The 17,214-nt window shown below is 46.5% G+C and overlaps 1 protein-coding gene across 3 annotated transcripts in view; it reads left to right on the forward strand.

Moving 5' to 3' along the window:
- The window catches only part of IL20RB (interleukin 20 receptor subunit beta), a 40,953-nt gene extending 25,006 nt beyond the window's left edge, over positions 1-15,947 (forward strand). The window contains exons 4-7 of one of the 3 annotated variants that reach the window (XM_034995435.1): positions 3,474-3,598; positions 5,325-5,475; positions 9,135-9,277; positions 15,039-15,947. In XM_034995435.1, coding sequence (XP_034851326.1) covers positions 3,474-3,598; positions 5,325-5,475; positions 9,135-9,277; positions 15,039-15,146 — 527 coding nt within the window. In that variant the 3' untranslated portion in view covers positions 15,147-15,947. Of the gene's footprint in view, positions 1-3,473; positions 3,599-5,324; positions 5,476-9,134; positions 11,186-15,038 lie in introns of those variants that run through there. The other 2 variants (XM_034995440.1, XM_034995426.1) reach the window with 2 other exon arrangements.
- Positions 15,948-17,214: the final 1,267 nt, after the last annotated feature.

Below are 17,214 nucleotides of genomic sequence, written 5' to 3' on the forward strand. Positions count from 1 at the left end.
CAGGGAGAAGATATGAGGACAAAGAGAACCCAGGACAGGATCCTGGGAAACCTCGGGGCTTAAAAAGTGAATGGAGGGAATGGCAGGTAGCATCATGGAGGGAAGAAGGGCTGCTGATAGGTCTGAAGGAGGGCCCTAAATGGGTCTTTGGGAAAATGGCTTCATGGAATATTAGGGATGGCGGTGGGGCTGCTAGGTGGAGGATTGAGTGGAGGGGGCAAGGAGAAGGTAGCTCCTCCTCTGAGAGGCACAGGCAATAATGTGACCAGGTTGGAGCTGGGGGAAAGGCAAGGGAAAAGGCCTTTGGTGATCTCTGTTTTCTTGATGTAGCTGAAGATCCTCTGCTGTGAGTGAGGACAAAGAAAGTTTTGGGGCAGCATCTATTGTAATAGGATGAGTCAAACGTTACTGAGGAGTATATAAGATTGGGTAGAAATCAGGAGGATTCAGCAGGTCAGGGAGCCCAAGCTGGAAGGGGCCGAGGAAGGTGAAGACAGATTTGAAGGGGCAGTTGGCCCTCTTGAGTCAGACAGGTATAATTCAAATCCCAGCTCAGCCACTCGATAGCTGACTCGCTGCCTCCTCACCTGTAGGTAGGGCCTCGCTGGGTGGTTTTGGGGACTATATAAGGTGAGATGTGTAAATGTTCAGGGCAGTGCTGTCCTATCATAGCACTCAGCTATTGGTGAGTGTTCTATTATTATTGCCCAATGGATGCTTGGAGCCGAGAGCCAGAGAGCAGAGGAGGGAAGAGGTGGGGGCAGAGTGGGACCACCAGAATGGGATACCGATAGGAATTTTGGTGCAAAATGTGGGTTTCTCTGCCCAGGCGTCTCTCCCCAGTCACTGAGAGGATACAGCAGAGGCAGTGGGATCCCAGTGCAAGGCACTGGGGGAGGCTGAGGGGCACTGGAGGGTTCAGTGCCCAGGCAGCACCCAGCACCACCTCTCTTCAGCTCCTAGGAGCCTGGGTCTCTAGTCAAGACCATTGCTGGGAACTGGCAGCTATTGTTGGAAAGGAAGGTACAGGTCAGATGGAGCTAAAGTGCTTGTAAAACTACATGGGCAGGGGCGTGCAGTAATAACTTGTGCCTGAGAAGACCAGTATAAACAGGGTCTTACTGCAGGAGAAGCTGAGGAACAGGAAGGAGCCTCTGGATCTGCACCAGAAGGTAGAAGATGTCATCCTATGTGATCCCTGTGCAGGCAGAGTTAGCTACGGAGTGAGGATGGAGTCCTGACTCCTATAGGGGCATTACATCTGTTCTTTTGTCTTTGAAAAAGGCCATCCCAACTTCTCTGCAGGCATGTGAAAAATCTTGTTTTAAGGCTCTTCTGAAAAGGCTCTCCTCTTCAGGGGAAGCCTTGTTGAGAGCAGAGGTTCTTCACCTTGATTACACATTCCCCAGTTACAGCAGAGCTTTAGAACCACCTGTCTGGGGCCCATCCCCAGGGAGTCTAATTTAAATGATCTGTGTGCATTCTGTTACTGGGAGTTTACAATTTCCTCAGGTTGTTCTCATATATAGCTGGATTTGAGATCCACTCCTATGGAGGCTAAATACCCCCAGACAGCAGAGTCTACAAGTGTGGAAAGACATGGGCTCAAATTCTGGCTGTTCACTGTGTGACTCTGGGCAAGTCACATAACTTCTCTGAGGCTCAGTTACATCATCTGAACAACAGGAATAGTGTGTGCCTTCCCAAGCCTGCTGGATGGATGAAATAAGTATGTAGAGTCACAGGACAGAGGTTCCTGCCACAATGCCATCAGAAATTTTCCTCTGAACTGAAATGATGTTAGGCCCTTTTCTCTAATTCTACTCTCAATAAATTTGGAGAAGAGAGGATCCAGTTTTAATCATGTTTACTTAAAACTGAAGCTTCTGAACTGAACTGGTTATGTTTTGCACAGTTGGTCTATGACTTCCCCAGGTCTCCTGTCTCCTATCCAGGCAGCTCTTCAAATGCCAGGAAATGCTCTGCTCTCCAAAAACTCCCCCCAGGAACTGCTTTTCCTCTAAATTCCCCCCTGACCCCAGTGCAGGGGGATTTAACCCAGAACACACCCCACTGCACTTCCCAAGCCAAGGCCAACCATTGGGGTAACCCTTCTGGTCCCGCAGTGCTTAGATCTGACAGGCCAGTATGGATCCGTCATCAGTAGCCAGGGACTGGAGGCTGCCTGTGTGTGCCCTTCTGTTCTTGGTCTGCTGATGGGAAAGAATCCACAGCGGCTGCTGGCCATCCTGTATGGGATCCAACAATGTGAAATATGGGTGTTTGTGCTTAAGCTGTAATTTCTAGAGTTGATTATTGGAATTTGTAAAGCCCTCTGACTTTCTAACATCCCCCTTAGAAATATGAAGTGAAGAATTCTTGGACTGAGAATAGAATGGCCCACCCATCCACAGGCTGCTGATTTCCTAATGCTTGAAAGTCATCAGCAGCTAGTATATATTACTGATCTCTTTGAGCTACAGAGATACACATGTCCCTGCAGGTAATGTTCATTCCTAAGGGGCAAAGAAAGGACCCAACTGTTCAATATAGACCTCAGCTCATGCAGGTGTTTGGCAAGCATTAAGAAATAGCATCTGCTCACTTAGATGGGTCAGGGTGAGGAACAGTTTCTGCCAAAAAAGTAAAAAGAGGAGCACGGGTTATAAAATTTTAAAACAGAAAGAGATGTTTACCTGAGTATTCAGTCACTTTTCTTGAGTATGTGTGCCTCCTGAAGAAGGAGCAGAAGACTTTACTATGGTCAAGGAGAGGAGTGAAAAAAGAGAATTGTATTTTAAGTCTTTGTCACTTAAAAAAAATTTGCTCATCATTCAAAAAGCATTTACTGAGTACCTGCTAAATACAAGAGAGTATTGGTATACAGTATCCCCCTTATTTGCAGGGGATACATTCTAAGACCCCCAGTGGATGCCTGAAATTGAGAAGAGTATCAAATCCTATATATACTATGCTTTTTCCTGTACATACATACTTAGGATAAAGTCGAATTTATAAATTAGTCCCAGTAAGAGATTAACAACAATAATAATAGAAGAACAATTATAACAATTACACTGTAATAAAAGTTATGTGAATGTGGTCTCCTGTCTCAAAGTTATCTTATTGTGCTAGACTGGTCCTCCTCCTTCTTGTGATAATGTGAGATGCTAAAATGCCTAGGGGAGGAGTGAAGGGAATGACTCAGGCACTGTGTATTGACCTTCTGAGCATATATCAGAAGGAGGACCATGGGCTTCCCTCCGGATCACAGGTAACTGAAACCCCAGCAAGCGAGATCTCAGATAAGGGGGATGATGGTATGGCTTCTGCATGCTGGGGAGTTCCATCCACACCCCGCCCCCTTCCTTACACCCCAGCATGTTTCTATTGATGACTTGGTTCTGGTCTTTCAGGACAGAAACCAGCCCTGTCTGGAACTGGCTTTGATTCTCCCCTTGTCTTGCCAACAGCCACCCTCACACCGCCTGTGATGGAGGTCACCAAGGATGGCTTCCACCTGGTTATTAAGCTGGAAGACCTGGGGCCCCAGTTTGAGTTCCTTGTGGCTTACTGGAGGAGGGAGCCTGGTGCCAAGGTGAGACTTCCAGCCTTGGCCTTGGAGTCAGGCCTCAGGGAAGGAGACACAGACCTCTGAGAGGTGGGTGAGGAAAGCTGTCCCCTGAAGTGCTCACTATCTAGGGGTGGCCTGAGCACGAGCAGGCCTGGGTGCGGGGGGTGGGAAAGGAGAGATGTGAATACACTGACAATCCTAGAGCCTCCTCTTCAAAGAATTGTGTGGGTCTGCCGCAGGCTCAGGTCAGACTTGCTGAAGTATGGGGGTTGCCTCTTTGCCCTAAACTCAAACATAGTACGATTTACAGTACCTCTCAGTGCATTTCTTCTCCCTCCTCAGCCTGGCTTCTCAGCCATTCTCCCTGGCAGGTTTAGGTGGAGCAGACCAGGGTGTTCCAGGTCATCTAGATGATTTCAAAAGTGTATGAGACTGGCACAAGCCTCTCGAGGGTGTGTATCTGGGTAGGGTGCAGAAGTCAGGGCAGAGAGCCAGGAGCTGGCTTGTGAATAAACCTGTCTGATTATCAGCTAATTGGCCACCCAGAATGCCTAGGTGGGGCACTGCCCATCCTCCTGTGGGATAGTTGGCTGCCGACTGGGTTGGGTGGGATGTCCGCACTCCCAGAGTGATTGGCCAAACGAACAGAAAGGCTAGAGCTTGAGCAGGAACTGAGGGATAGTCAGACCTGCTGGACACCCTGTCCGGGATGATTTGCAAAGGCTATTCCTGCCAGCACAAGGAAAACGGGCTTTATTATAAGTCTGGATAGGATGTAGTAAGGGGCTTTCACGGAATCTGTGAACAGAGCTGGCCTAGGCTACCCCTGACCTCATAGCAGTATCTGGGGTGCAAAGCACATGTCCTTCCACCTACTCGACAGGGAGGATCCCCTGAAAGGTGATACGTGTAGGTGGGGCAAGCAATAACAATGGTTTCCGGTACTTATTCCTGCTGGGTCAGGGCCCAGCGGTAGGACAGGACATTGCCAGCCAGGCAGATGGAGTAGTATGGCGGACAGATCGGGACCTGGGCAGGAGGAGGCATGCAGCCCCCTCAGATTCTTTGGGATGGAGCCCACTCCTCAGCCTCGGTAACAGGCAGGGCCAGGGCCGGGAGAGGAACATGTACCCTGAGTCACGGGGGCTTGGCCCAGATAAGCCTCCACAGGTTCAAACGTGGAGCCCAGGCTTCCGTGGGCGGGTGGAGATGGAGGGGAATACAGATGGATGGACAGGTGGGTAGATGGATGAACGCGGGAGCAGACATAGCCCGCCAGCTCCCCTGCTCCTATGCAGCACTGAGGCAGCACTGGCCATGCCACGCCCCCGGCTCATCAGGTCTCTGACCTTCAGGTGTTTGTGCAAATGTGACCCTATGAGAGAGGACTTCCCTAACCACTCTGTTGAGTGCCTCCTCCTCTTCCTACCTCCTTGCCCTGCTTCCTTTTGTTTCACAGCCCCATCACCCCCTGACATGTGTCACACATTGTCTGTCGCCCCCCACATCAGCTCCACAAGAACAGGCACTTTTTTGGTTCAGTGCTATATACCTCAGGGCCTATAATAGAAACTGGCATGTAGGAGGTGCTTAATAAATAAATAAATAAGTATGACTGAATAAATGAATGAGAGGGAACATTCTCGATGCATCCCAGAAAGGAAGTATCTAGAACTTTCCTTCCTTGGCTCTTCTTGCCCTTTCCTGTTCTGCTCCCCCCAGGCTGTAATTGTTTTCTGGTCTCCTAAAGGAACATGTCAAAGTGGTGAGGAGCAGGGGCATTCCGGTGCACCTGGAAACCATGGAACCAGGGGCTGCATACTGTGTGAAGGTCCAGACGTTCGTGAAGGCCATCAGGAGGCACAGTCCTTTCAGCCAGGCAGAGTGTGTCAAGGTGCAAGGTACGGATGGCCTGCCTGTTCCCTGGAGTCCTGCACAGGCCACAGCCCCTCCTGGTGGATGCTTGGCTGCCTGCTGGGGTCCTTTGGTTCTGAGTTTCCCCTAGGGTTCACTGACCTGCCCCCCAGCCGGGTGGGTGTCTGTGGTGAAGGTGTGGTGAAAGTCTGGTTTACCCCGATGGCAACGGCCTGGGAACCAGAGTGGGCTGGAGGTACCAGAGAAGCAGCCAGGGGTATGAGAGTCAGACCTTGCAAGGAGGCCCCCCGCTCTATGTCACCGCTGCTTTCTGCTGGAAGGGACATGGTGGAAAGTCTACAGAGTTCTGTTTGACTTAATATTTCTTCTTTCAATTTTTAATATTTACTTATTTATTTGATTTATTTATTTTAGAGAGAGAGAGCATGAGCAGGAGGGGCAGAGGGAGAGGGAAAGAGAATCCTAAGCAGACTCCGCACTCAGAGCTGAGCCTGACACAGGATCGATCCCAGGACCCCAAGATCATGACCTGAGCTGAAACCAAGAGTCAGACGCTCAATCGACTGAGCCACCCAGGCACCACAGCCCTTGAATTTTTTATAGTCTGAAACCCTACAGTGTTAAAAATTCCTCTGAAAAGAAACAAAACAAAACCCCACATCCCACGATTTTGCTACTCAAATATCACTGACATTTTTGTGTATAACTTTTTCATCTTTAAAGAATTATTATTTAAAAAATTTAGTACTTTCATATGATTCAAAAAATACAAGATACATGTGGAAACTCCTTTCTATTCTTCCCCAATCCTTGCAATTCCAGCACCCCCCCCATAGGTATTAGCTTCTTGTATATCCTTCTAAAGATTTTTATTTTTTTAAAAGATTTTATTTATTTATTTGAGAGAGAACAAGAGAGCACAAGCAGGGGCTGCTGCAGAGGGAGTGGGAGAAGCAGACTCCCTGGGAGCCCGATGTGGGATTTGATGCGGGGCTCCATCCCAGGACCCTGAGATCATGACCTGAGCTAAAGGCAGATGCTTAACTGACTGAGACACCCAGGTGCCCCATCCTTCTAAAGCTTTTTAAATGCATAAGAAATAAATGAGAGAATATATATATTTCCCTTCTTTTTAGCACAAATGGTACCATATTCTATGCATTGTTCTGGATCTTGTCCTTTTTGCTTTATATATCTTATAGATTTTTCCATATTGATAAAGAACTTTCTCATCCTTCCTTACAACCTCACAGTATATAGTTGTATGGATGGATAACAAATTTAACTAGTCTTTCATTGGTGGGCGTTTCTTTTTTTCCCAATATTTTGCTCTTACAGGCAATGCTTTAATTAATTACCTTGTATATGGATCATTTTGCTGGTGTGTATATATTTGAAGGATAAATTCCTGGAAGTAGAGCTGCCTGGTCAGAGGCATGCACATTTGAATTTGGACCGCTGTTCCCAGACTGCTCTGCAAGGTGGTGTGATTGTTCCATCACCGTCCATGTATAGACACACACTGTAGTCATGTTGCACACACACTCTGTGCTTGCTTTTTCACAAATATCACATCCATCATATTTCCACATGGATTTTCTGATTACTATTTTATGCTACTTTTAAAAATCATTTAGGTTGGGTGCCTGGGTGGCTCAGTAGGTTAAGCGACTGCCTTCAACTCAGGTCATGATCCTGGAGTCCCGGGATCGAGTCCCGCATCGGGCTCCCCGCTCGGCAGGGAGTCTGCTTCTCCCTCTGACCCTCCTCCCTCTCATGCTCTCTGTCTCTCATTGTTTCTCTCGCAAATAAATAAAAATCTTAAAAAAAAAAATTTAAAAAAATCATTTAGGTCAAGTTTGTTAGCGAATTCAAACAACACAGGGGTGCAGCGGGGAGCCTGTTTCTCCTTCTCCCTCTGCCTGCTGCTCCCCCTGCTTGTGCTCTCTCTCTATCAAATAAATAAATAAACAAAATCTTAAAAAAATAATTCAGACAACACAGAAGTATGTAAAGTGAGAGGTGCATGTTCTCCATTCTCCCCCACACCACGCAGGAGGTTTCCTCTGACAGGTTTGACATTTAATCCTCCCGTCGTTGTGTGATACCAATGCTCACAGGCACAGATGGGACTGTACTGTGCTTACCATTCTGCACCTTACTTGTTTTCACTTAGAAGTATATTGGGATCATCTTTTCATATCAGTACATGTGGATCTACCTCATTTTTTAAAGAAGATGCATAATAAGTGAATTTATCGATGTGCCAAAATAGATGCAACCATCCTCCTACTAACAGATATATTCTGTGCTTTCCAGTCTTGCCACTATATCATGCCGTGGTGAACAAATTGGGTTATATCCCAATTCCCATTTTAATAGCTGACTTCCTGAGCTACCGTGCTGATGTCTTATAAGATATTAAATCATCTCCTATTTGGGGGTATTTAGATCATTTCTATGTTTTAGGTCATGATGATGATGTTCCTTGGTTGATTGATTGATTCATTCAGTGACTACTTATTGAGCATTGACTGTGTGCCAAATGCTGGCCTGGTCACTGGGATGCAGCAGGGAAGTCCTTGCCCTCATAGGAGCTTATCCTCTCGCTGGGGAGACAGGCTACAAACAAGTAAACAAATGAGATAGTTTCACTTGGTGGGACGTGCTATGAACAAAACACACCAGAGCATGCCTGGAGGTGGAGGTATGCCGCTGTGGGTGGACAGAGACTGGTTGGGAGGCTGTTGCCCTAATCCAGATGTTGCTAGGAACTGCTTTATGCATATAATTGTTTCCTTCCTTGAAACTATTTTTTGGAAGCCACTCAGAGGATAAATGAAAGGGTGCGAACGTTTGTTTATCTCTTGATGGGTACTGCCGAAGTATCTTCCAAAAGCATTGAGAGAAAGCACAGTGCCCCCGGCCACTATGTGATACCACCATCTTCTCTGCGGCCTCCTTGGCCGTGCGCCCTTCACATGGTGGGTGAGTAGTCTGACCTACAGGGGCTGCAGGAGTTGCTCCACGTTACATAGAACAGCAAGATGGGGACGTAAGCGGTCACCCCTTCTGCATCTCCAGATGCTCACACCTGGCACTTTCCGATACATTTACTTAGTAGAATGACCCTGGGCTTTGGAGCCAGCGCTGCCTGTGTGACCTGGGGTAAGTCACATAACAATTAGCAGGGGCTCGATGGCTCGCAGTTACCACGTGACTGTTTTCTGAAGTCAGGATTCTCCTCCACAATGTGAGTCAATGCCAAGAGCAAATTGTGAAACACATTTTGTTTTCAGTTACCGCCCAGCTCCCTTCGGTGCTGTTCTCTTCCGGCCCCTCCCCCTCATCCTGCCGGGGCCCTGGCCCTCTGCCTTCCTCCTGGCAGCTGCACCGAGGTTCATGCTAACACAGCCAGTGGCTTAACTCCCTTTCCCTTCCCAAGAACAAGAGTTCAATCTCCCCTGGGGCTTTCTGGAAACAATGCCTTCCTCTGAATTCTAAAAAAAAATGGCTTTAATGGTGGTAATTTTAGTCACTAAGGCATATATCAAATCTCAGGATGTTGGCATCTGCCATCTCAGCCGACATGCAGAGCCAGCTCCAGGAAAGTGAGACAGGCCAGGACTGGTGAGTTCATCTTCACTGTTGTCTCCTAAGATTGCCCTCATCTTTTCACCTCTAGGAGAGACCCTCCCCCTGGTGCTGGCCCTGTTTGCGTTTGTTGGCTTCATGCTGATCCTTGTGGTTGTGCCCCTTTCCGTCTGGAAAATGGGGCGGCTGCTCCGGAACTCCTGTTGCCCCGTGGTGGTGCTCCCCGACACCTTGGTAATGGTATTCTTTTTTCCTTTTGGCATGACGCTGACCAGATGCGGTTTGAGCCTTAGTCTGTGGCTTTACAAGCTTTTGCATGAAGAGAAGAGAAGAGGATTTATAGAAATTCACTTCTAATCAGTGGGGCTGGGAGAGAACCCCCTTCTCCAGGGAGTGGTGACCGTCCTCAGGCTCCCGTCAGGCCACTGATGCTTGCCCTTAGGACCTGGCACAGCCAGGAAAGCAGGTGTGTTACGCCAGCCGGGATGCTCGGCATTTCGAGAGTCACGCGCAGCCTTACTCTTCTAGACTGGCCTGCAAGGACTCTTGGTTCCTTGCCATAATTAAAACAGCAGCTACATCCAGTAGTATGTTCCAGCCCAACATATTCAATTCATACGCCAAGAGCCTCATTGGTTCCCAGGGCAAAGTGTATTGAGTGAAGCATGAACTGTGGGCACTGGGCCACACGTTTGAGTCTCCAGTGCAGGTAGGTCCTGTGCCCACCCCAGGGTGGGAGAAAAGCAAAAGCAGGCCTCCAGCAGCTCCCTTTGTTCCATTTTCCTACCTCCTGTGCCCTCTACCCACCCCTAGACCTCAATACATAAAGCAGCACAAAACAAAACTGAGCAAAAACAAACACAAACAAACCCATCCCTGTCACCTCAGGGATTTCTCACAGTTCTCTCCTGGGAAGAGGGAGGTAGCAGTCGGCGTCTCAGAGGCAACTAGACTCAGAACTGCCTGTAGTTCCTTATCAGCCTGGAGTCACGCTGGAAGGAGTCACTCTTGTGATATCCGCATGGCCCTGAGAGTGAGTGCCATGTTCTCGCTGCATGGGGGAGTAATCCTCCCTGTGACCCATTCTCCAGGACACCCCTTCACCTTGTTATCCTAATGTCATTTCTCTGTTTCTTTCCAGCGCTTCTATGTAGTCCTAACTTTAGCCGACTCTAGGGCAGAGTTAAGCAACAGGCATTGTTCTAAGGCTTTACGTACATTGACTCATTTCATTTTTCCTCTTGCATAATTGCTTACCAATGTGCATTTCATCAGTGCCCTGCCAGCCACTCTGAATGATTAAATGGTTCACTGCTAACCATGAAGGCACCATGGTGTGAACATAGCGGGGCAGGGCGGGCCTTTTCCCCTTCAGCCAAGAACCCCAGGGCTAAAAATTGCCAGGACCATTAAAGGATGTGTATTCTGCACTTGTTGGAGTAGTGTTTTATAAATATCAGTCGGGTCAAAGTGTTTGATAATCCCGTTCAGATATTTTGGTATGGTTCTGTTAGTCATTGTGAGGGAGACGACAAAATCTCCAACTAGGAGTGTGGATGTGTCTGTTTCTACGTTTGTCAACTTTTCCTTCATGTATTTTGATGCTCTGTTTTGGTTGCATACATTGTTGACATGTCTTCTTCAGTAATTGAGTCTTTTATCATCACGAAATGTTCCTCTTTATCTCTGGCAATATTCCTTATCCTGTTATCAATATTGCTCTGCACTGTTTACTGTTTGTGTGGCATATCTTCTTTCCACATCTTTACTCGACACGTATCTGTGTCCTCATATTTAAAGTATGTCTCTTGTAGCAGCATATGTTGGTCTTAAAAAATTTTTTTTAAATAAATCCATTCCAATAATCTCTGCCATTTAATTGGAATGTTTGGTTCATTAACACTTAACCCCGGTCCTCTCACTTTCTAACTTTTGTGTTTGTACCTGTATCTGTCACTGTTTGTGGCACCTCAGACTTGCCCTCAGACAAGGAACTGTGAAACTCACCCAGTGATGTTACCTCCTACCAAGTGCCAACTTTTGGTTGCTTGCCAGCGACTTAAGGAAGTTAATTTTATATTCTGATCAGTTTTTATTTTATTTATTTTATTTATTTTTATTTAAAAATATTTTCTTGGGGCGCCTGGGTGGCTCAGTTGGTTAAGCAACTGCCTTCGGCTCAGGTCATGATCCTGGAGTCCCGGGATCGAGTCCCGCATCCGGCTCCCTGCTTGGCAGGGGGTCTGCTTCTCCCTCTGCCCTCTTCCCTCTCATGCTCTCTGTCTCTCATTCTCTCTCTCTCAAATAAATAAATAAAATCTTTAAAAAAATAAAATAAAATAAAATAAAAAATATTTTCTTTATTTATTTGAGAGAGACAGAGATAGCGAGAGAGAGCACAAGCCAGAGGATGGGGAGAAGCAGGCTCCCCACTGAGCAAGGAGCCCAATGCGGGGCTCGATCCCAGGACTCTGGGATCATGGCCTGAGCCGACGACAGACACTTAACCAACTGAGCCACCCAGGCACCCCTTGATCAGTTTTTAAAGTTATTATCTGTAGGAGGATTGGTCTGATTGGTGCTCCTCCACTGTAAGTAGAAGCAGCACCCTGGAGTCAAAGAAGAGGTCCTGGACCAACCCAAAATGATAATGGGAGTGGAGCATCCCTGGCTGAGGTGGTCACAGCTCTTCTTTTCCACATGTGGCAAAAAAAATTCAGCCTTCCTTAGCTGAACTCCATCAATTAGTCACCTTTTATGGTTTTCCTCTCAACTCTGTTCCTCATGCTTACCCTCTATTCACAGGGTATTCCATTCCTAACACCCTCTCTCATTTTTCTTCTTCTGGGTCTACATTCAGCAGCTCAGCAGAAGTTCCTCCCTACCTCAGGGTCAGGGGCAGTAGAATCCTTCCAGGACCCATAGTGAGTGACAGAGCAAAGGGCCAGGGAGAGAACCATGTAAAGGGTCAGTTGCTTATAGAATTTCAGGTGCACAAGAAGAGCCCTTAAATGGCAAGAGCTCCTAGGGATCCGAATACATTATGAGCCACACCCTATACATAGCTTTTGGAGAAAACCTAACAATTTTAGAGGGGACCAGAAATAGGGATATTCTATAAGAGTGTGTGGCCACTTTCATCCATTGGAGATAGATACCACTACCCTTGACTACCTTTTGCTTCTCTGTTCTCCCTACCATCCTCCCTACATTGTTCTAGTGTCTATTCTATGTGCATTTCTTTCCATAAGGTTTTTAATTTTTATTGTTTCTCCCTCAATTTTTTAAGTGGACAATTTCTCTGAGTATATGTATTTCCCACAATGCTGTATGAGAAATTGATCACTAGTGTCCATTAAATCCCAAACAGATTCTGGAGCTGTATGTCACCACTACTCCTTCTCTGCCTCAGCCTTGACTTTAGCATAGCCTAGCTGCACTGCAACATTTACCTTAGTTATAGATAATCCTCCAAAGTATTAAAAAATAACTTCCAGCCATCCTTGCAAAACCCATGCATCTTTCCAATTAAACCATGGGAAATTACCAAGTGGAAATCCTTGACAATTCTTCAAAAATCCCTATTGAGTGTGTGTTTAATTTATCTGTTTGGATTAAACATTTTATGTCTACATCTATAATTTCACGGTTGGTGATGGTTACACTCTGAAATACACCATTAAGATTTTCTTTCCATTCAAATTTATATTACCAAGTAATAGTCTAGAGCAAAGATATATATGCAAAGAAAATTACATCAAGAATGCTCAGTGTATAGTCCCTATTTTAAAGTATTATTTCTTTTCATTGTCTTTCATCCATCATTTCTTTATGGGGATGGAGGCTTTGGTACTAAAGGGTCTCCCTTTCCTTGCTGTGGCTCACTTTATTCTTTCTCTTTTTGCTGTCACATTCCATTATAATGTAGGTAGCAAGTATAAAGACGGCTCCAAGTTAGTCATTCTTCAGTGGGTCATCCCAGGTTTGGCTTTGTGTACTTCATAGAAAGTAGAGTTTGTGAGCTCTGATGCCTCTGAGGCCCAGAGAGGTACACACACACACACACACACACACACACACACACAAAGCGTGCACCGCAGTGAACATAATTGGATAGGGGGAAATGGTAGGGACCATGACAAACATGTTTCAGCTGAAGAAGGCAGCTGTTTTTCAGCTCTAGCATGTTGCTAATAGGAAATGTGAGCCAATGCTACCAGATCTCCAAGGTTTTTTTTTTTTTTTTTTTTTAAGATTTATTTATTTATTTTATAGAGAGAAAGAGAGAGAGAGTGTGTGTGTTGGGGAGGGGCAGAGGGAGAGGGAGAGAATCCCAAACAGACTCCCCACTGAGTGCAGAGCCTGGTGCAGGGTTTGATCTCATGATCCCGAGGTCATGACCTGAGCCGAAATCAAGAGCCAGATGCCCAACTGACTGAGCCACCCAGGCACCCCACCAGATCTCCAAGTTTTAAATGAGAAGCCAGAAATCCATTTATGAGAGATCTCCTGATTTTTTAAATGTTGAAAAGTAATTCAAATAAAAAAATCAACTGAACCTTGCTTGAAAGTTTATTCCAACCTATGGGACAATAGTTTTACATCTTCTGAACTTCTGAGATTATGTGTCTTACTTTCATGTTCTAGAACTACACTGTCCAATATGGTAGCCACTATCTGTAGTTGACTCTTAAGCACTTGAAATGTAACTAGTCCAAATCGAGATGTACTGTAAAGTACACATGGATTTTAAAAAAAGCATTAATGTTTTTATATAGATCATAAGTTAAATACTATTTTAATAATAAAATGCATTATTAAAATTAATTTCACCTGTTTCTTTTTACTTTTTTTTCTTTAAAGATTTTATTTATTTATTTGAGAGAGAGAGTGAGAGAGAGAGAGAGCACAAGAGCGGGGAGCAGGAGAGGGAGAAGCAGACTCCCTGCCAAGCAGGGAGCCCAATGCGGGACTCAATCCGGGACTCCAGGATCATGACCTGAGCCGAAGGCAGTCGCTTAACCAACTGAGCCACCCAGGCGCCCTCTTTTTACTTTTTAAAATGTGCTACTGGAGAATTTTAAATTGTTTATATCGCTCAAATTATGTTTCCATTGGACAGTACTTCTCTAAAGTTAAAAAAATAATCAAATAGGATGACTGCAGATTTAGGTGGCTGCTATCCTAAGGATCTGACTAGACCAGCAGCAGTGAGTTATGGTCTCCACACTGACACTCCCCCTCAGTGAACCCTGTGTGTATGTGGTCCTTCCCTGTTATTTGCTCATGAACACTAGGCCTGAGCTCCACAGCTGCCTCTTTACAAACAAGGATCAAGGGCCCCTGGCTCCATGAAGCTAATGTTTCCCAGGACAGAGGTTGAGGAACCCGTTGTGCCTATTTGCTGTGTCCATGTGCCTCTCTTTGGAGTGATGACAGGAAGGGCCATGGGAAAGAACTGTAGAAGAACCTAATGAACTTGGTGGGGGTGAGCAGGCTAGCAACAGTGGGGAGAGTCTCTCTGAAATGTTGACACCTGCCTTTTATTGGGGTTGCTGAGAGAAGATGGTAGGAACATGAATATGAGTGGGAAGGGACTCCTGTTTATGGAGTCCCATCTCTGGACTGGGCACACTGCCATGTGCTGTACATTGAGCATCTCACCCCAGGTCATTATTTTCAGAGTTCTCTGCTGGAAGGTTAGATTTTTTTGACCAGAATTACCTTCTGGGCTTTTGTGGGGCAGCGTCCCAGAGAGAGGAACACTGACATATCAGGGCCCTGAGAGATCTGCCGGTCACTGAACTGGGGGATGATCAAAGTCAATGTTGGAAGCCCCTGAACCAGGGATTAGAACTGCCTTTGGGGTTTTTTGCTGCTTGAAAGTTAACCAAGTAGCTGGGATTTCTGTGACATTCTCTGTAATTGTGGCTACTACCCTATTGCTGCTACCATTCCTCTAATGAATAGTGATGAAAATTATTTTTTTTTCCAGAAAATAACCAATTCACCCCAGAAGTTAATCAGCTGCAGGAGGGAAGAGGTGGAAGCCTGTGCCACAGCCGTGCTGTCTTCTGAGGAACCCTTCAGGGCCTGGCTCTAGCAGGCTGGGGAAGGTCTCCATTGAAACTGAGAATCTGACTGGCACGGCACAGGAGCCATGAGGGGGAAGGCCCTGTAGCTGTTTTCCACCACCAACAAAGGACAAGGAAAGCAAGAAGAGCCTGCTGTGTCCATGTCTAGAGGCGACTGTCAGAGGCAGACTGGTTTGGCAGACACAGCACTGAGGGGGGTCAGGAGATGAGACCTCTAGAACTAGGTCTGTCTGCCCTTCACTGACTGAATGACCCTGGAGAAAGTAGCTTGGTTTCTCTGGTCCTCAGTTTCTCATCTGTAAAATGGGGGAATTAACCATACAACTGTGAAACCACTATATATATCTGGCACTTGCAGAGCTTTGGGAAACTGGCAGTACTGTACATTGTGATTGGTTCAACTTTTCTGCAGAGCAGGATAAAAATTGTAACGAGAATGATAAAAACTCTTTCCACCAGTTGACTTGGAGAGCCCACTTTCCTAGAGGAAACCTTGATGAGGAAAGGAAGGCTGGCTACAACAGTGTTGACTTCACTTCAAGCCAAATGCCTGTGCGGGGGTTAATGGCTCAGCCAGCTCTACAATACATGCCCTAGAAGGAGGCCACAGGCCCGTGGAAAATGGGACGTGCTGTGCATACATGAGATATTGTAAAGGGTAAATAACATATGCCCACTGAAGGCAGCAGGTAGAATGTGTGTGTTCGAGGAGAGAATACAGAAGGATGTCGATAATAAATGTGGTGTTTGCTGTGTTCCTTTCACCTGTAGAGTTGTTAAAGTATAGAATTAAAAAGAGAAAGGGGTCACCTTGGGTAATCTTTTTGGTTTCTTCCAAAAAAGTGATCTTTGGTGTTCTAGTTACATCATCAAAGTGAGAGGCTCCTGAAGGCCACCATTGGTCAGGAGTTGTGGGGGTGACCCCAGGTAGAGGACGTAGGAGATGGGACAGGGAAAGAGTGGCAGGCAGCTTCTGGCCTCATGAGAACCCTGACCGGTGCAGCTGGCCAAAGCCTCACCTGGTCACGGTGCTCCACAGGAAATCCCTTTGGGTACCTCTCCTCCTTAAGATAGCTCACTCAGGGTGTCTGTCCTCAGCCCCTTCCAGCATGTTCATCCAGGACCCACCTTTGGAAGCCTCTTCCTTCCCCTCTCCCTACCAGGTGAGGAAAAGAATCAGGGTTAGAGAAGGAATGGAGAGGGAAGTTTCTTGAGAAGTGAAGGGATTGATGGGCAAGGCCTGTGCCTCCCTTCTTAGCCCCCAGCTTTGGGGCCTCTGAGTTGGTTTGTCTCCACACCAACTTCCTGGGCCCCTTCCAGCCAGCCCAGAGGTGGGGACAATCTAACTACTTCAACCAGGTGTTTCTCCTATAAGATAGAGGCCTACAACCCCCTCTCTTCCTGGTGGGGTCTCAAGTAGCCAGAGGGTGGGCTCTCCAGAAGGATGGTAGTGCTGAAGATCTTTTCCTTAGTACCATCATGTATGCTTCTGTGTTGTTGGGCTTTTTCATGAAGAGTATGTGTTAATTTTATATTTAGCCTAAACTGGGAACATATTTTCAGTGTGCAAAAATAAAGGCTATACCACTATCCTGGTCATCACTCTCCCCCATCCCACTTCCTTGCCCCTCCGCCCTGGGACTGCTATCCCTCTGTCACCTATCCAGGCCTAGAACCCAGAAATCACCCTTGATTTCCCTCTGCTTGAGTGCCTCTCACAATTTGCCCCAATGCTTATCCATTCCTGCTGGCATATATATGTATATAAAAATTTCTCTCTATTATTCTGTTGTCTTCCCAGTTCCTAAACATGCATTTACTGAGGTCCAGCCATGCATCAGAGATTGAGCTAGTTCCCCATAGTAGAGGGGCTCCCTCCTCTGCAGCTGGTTATTCCCTCCTGGAGTGTTTATATCCTGACTCCCCAGGCCTCCTCTCCTTTTACCCACATCACCTGGCTCTTTAAACTATGACACTTTAAGGAGTGAAAAGGGGCACAGTTAATAATTACAACAGAACAGGAAGACTGCGCATCTCTGCACTCAACCCTGTAGAAAACCCCTGCCCCCAGAATCA

The sequence above is a fragment of the Mirounga leonina genome, unplaced genomic scaffold (assembly GCF_011800145.1).
Source record: "Mirounga leonina isolate KUSES-001 unplaced genomic scaffold, KU_Mleo_1.0 Mir_115, whole genome shotgun sequence".
Taxonomy (NCBI): Eukaryota; Metazoa; Chordata; class Mammalia; order Carnivora; family Phocidae; genus Mirounga; species Mirounga leonina.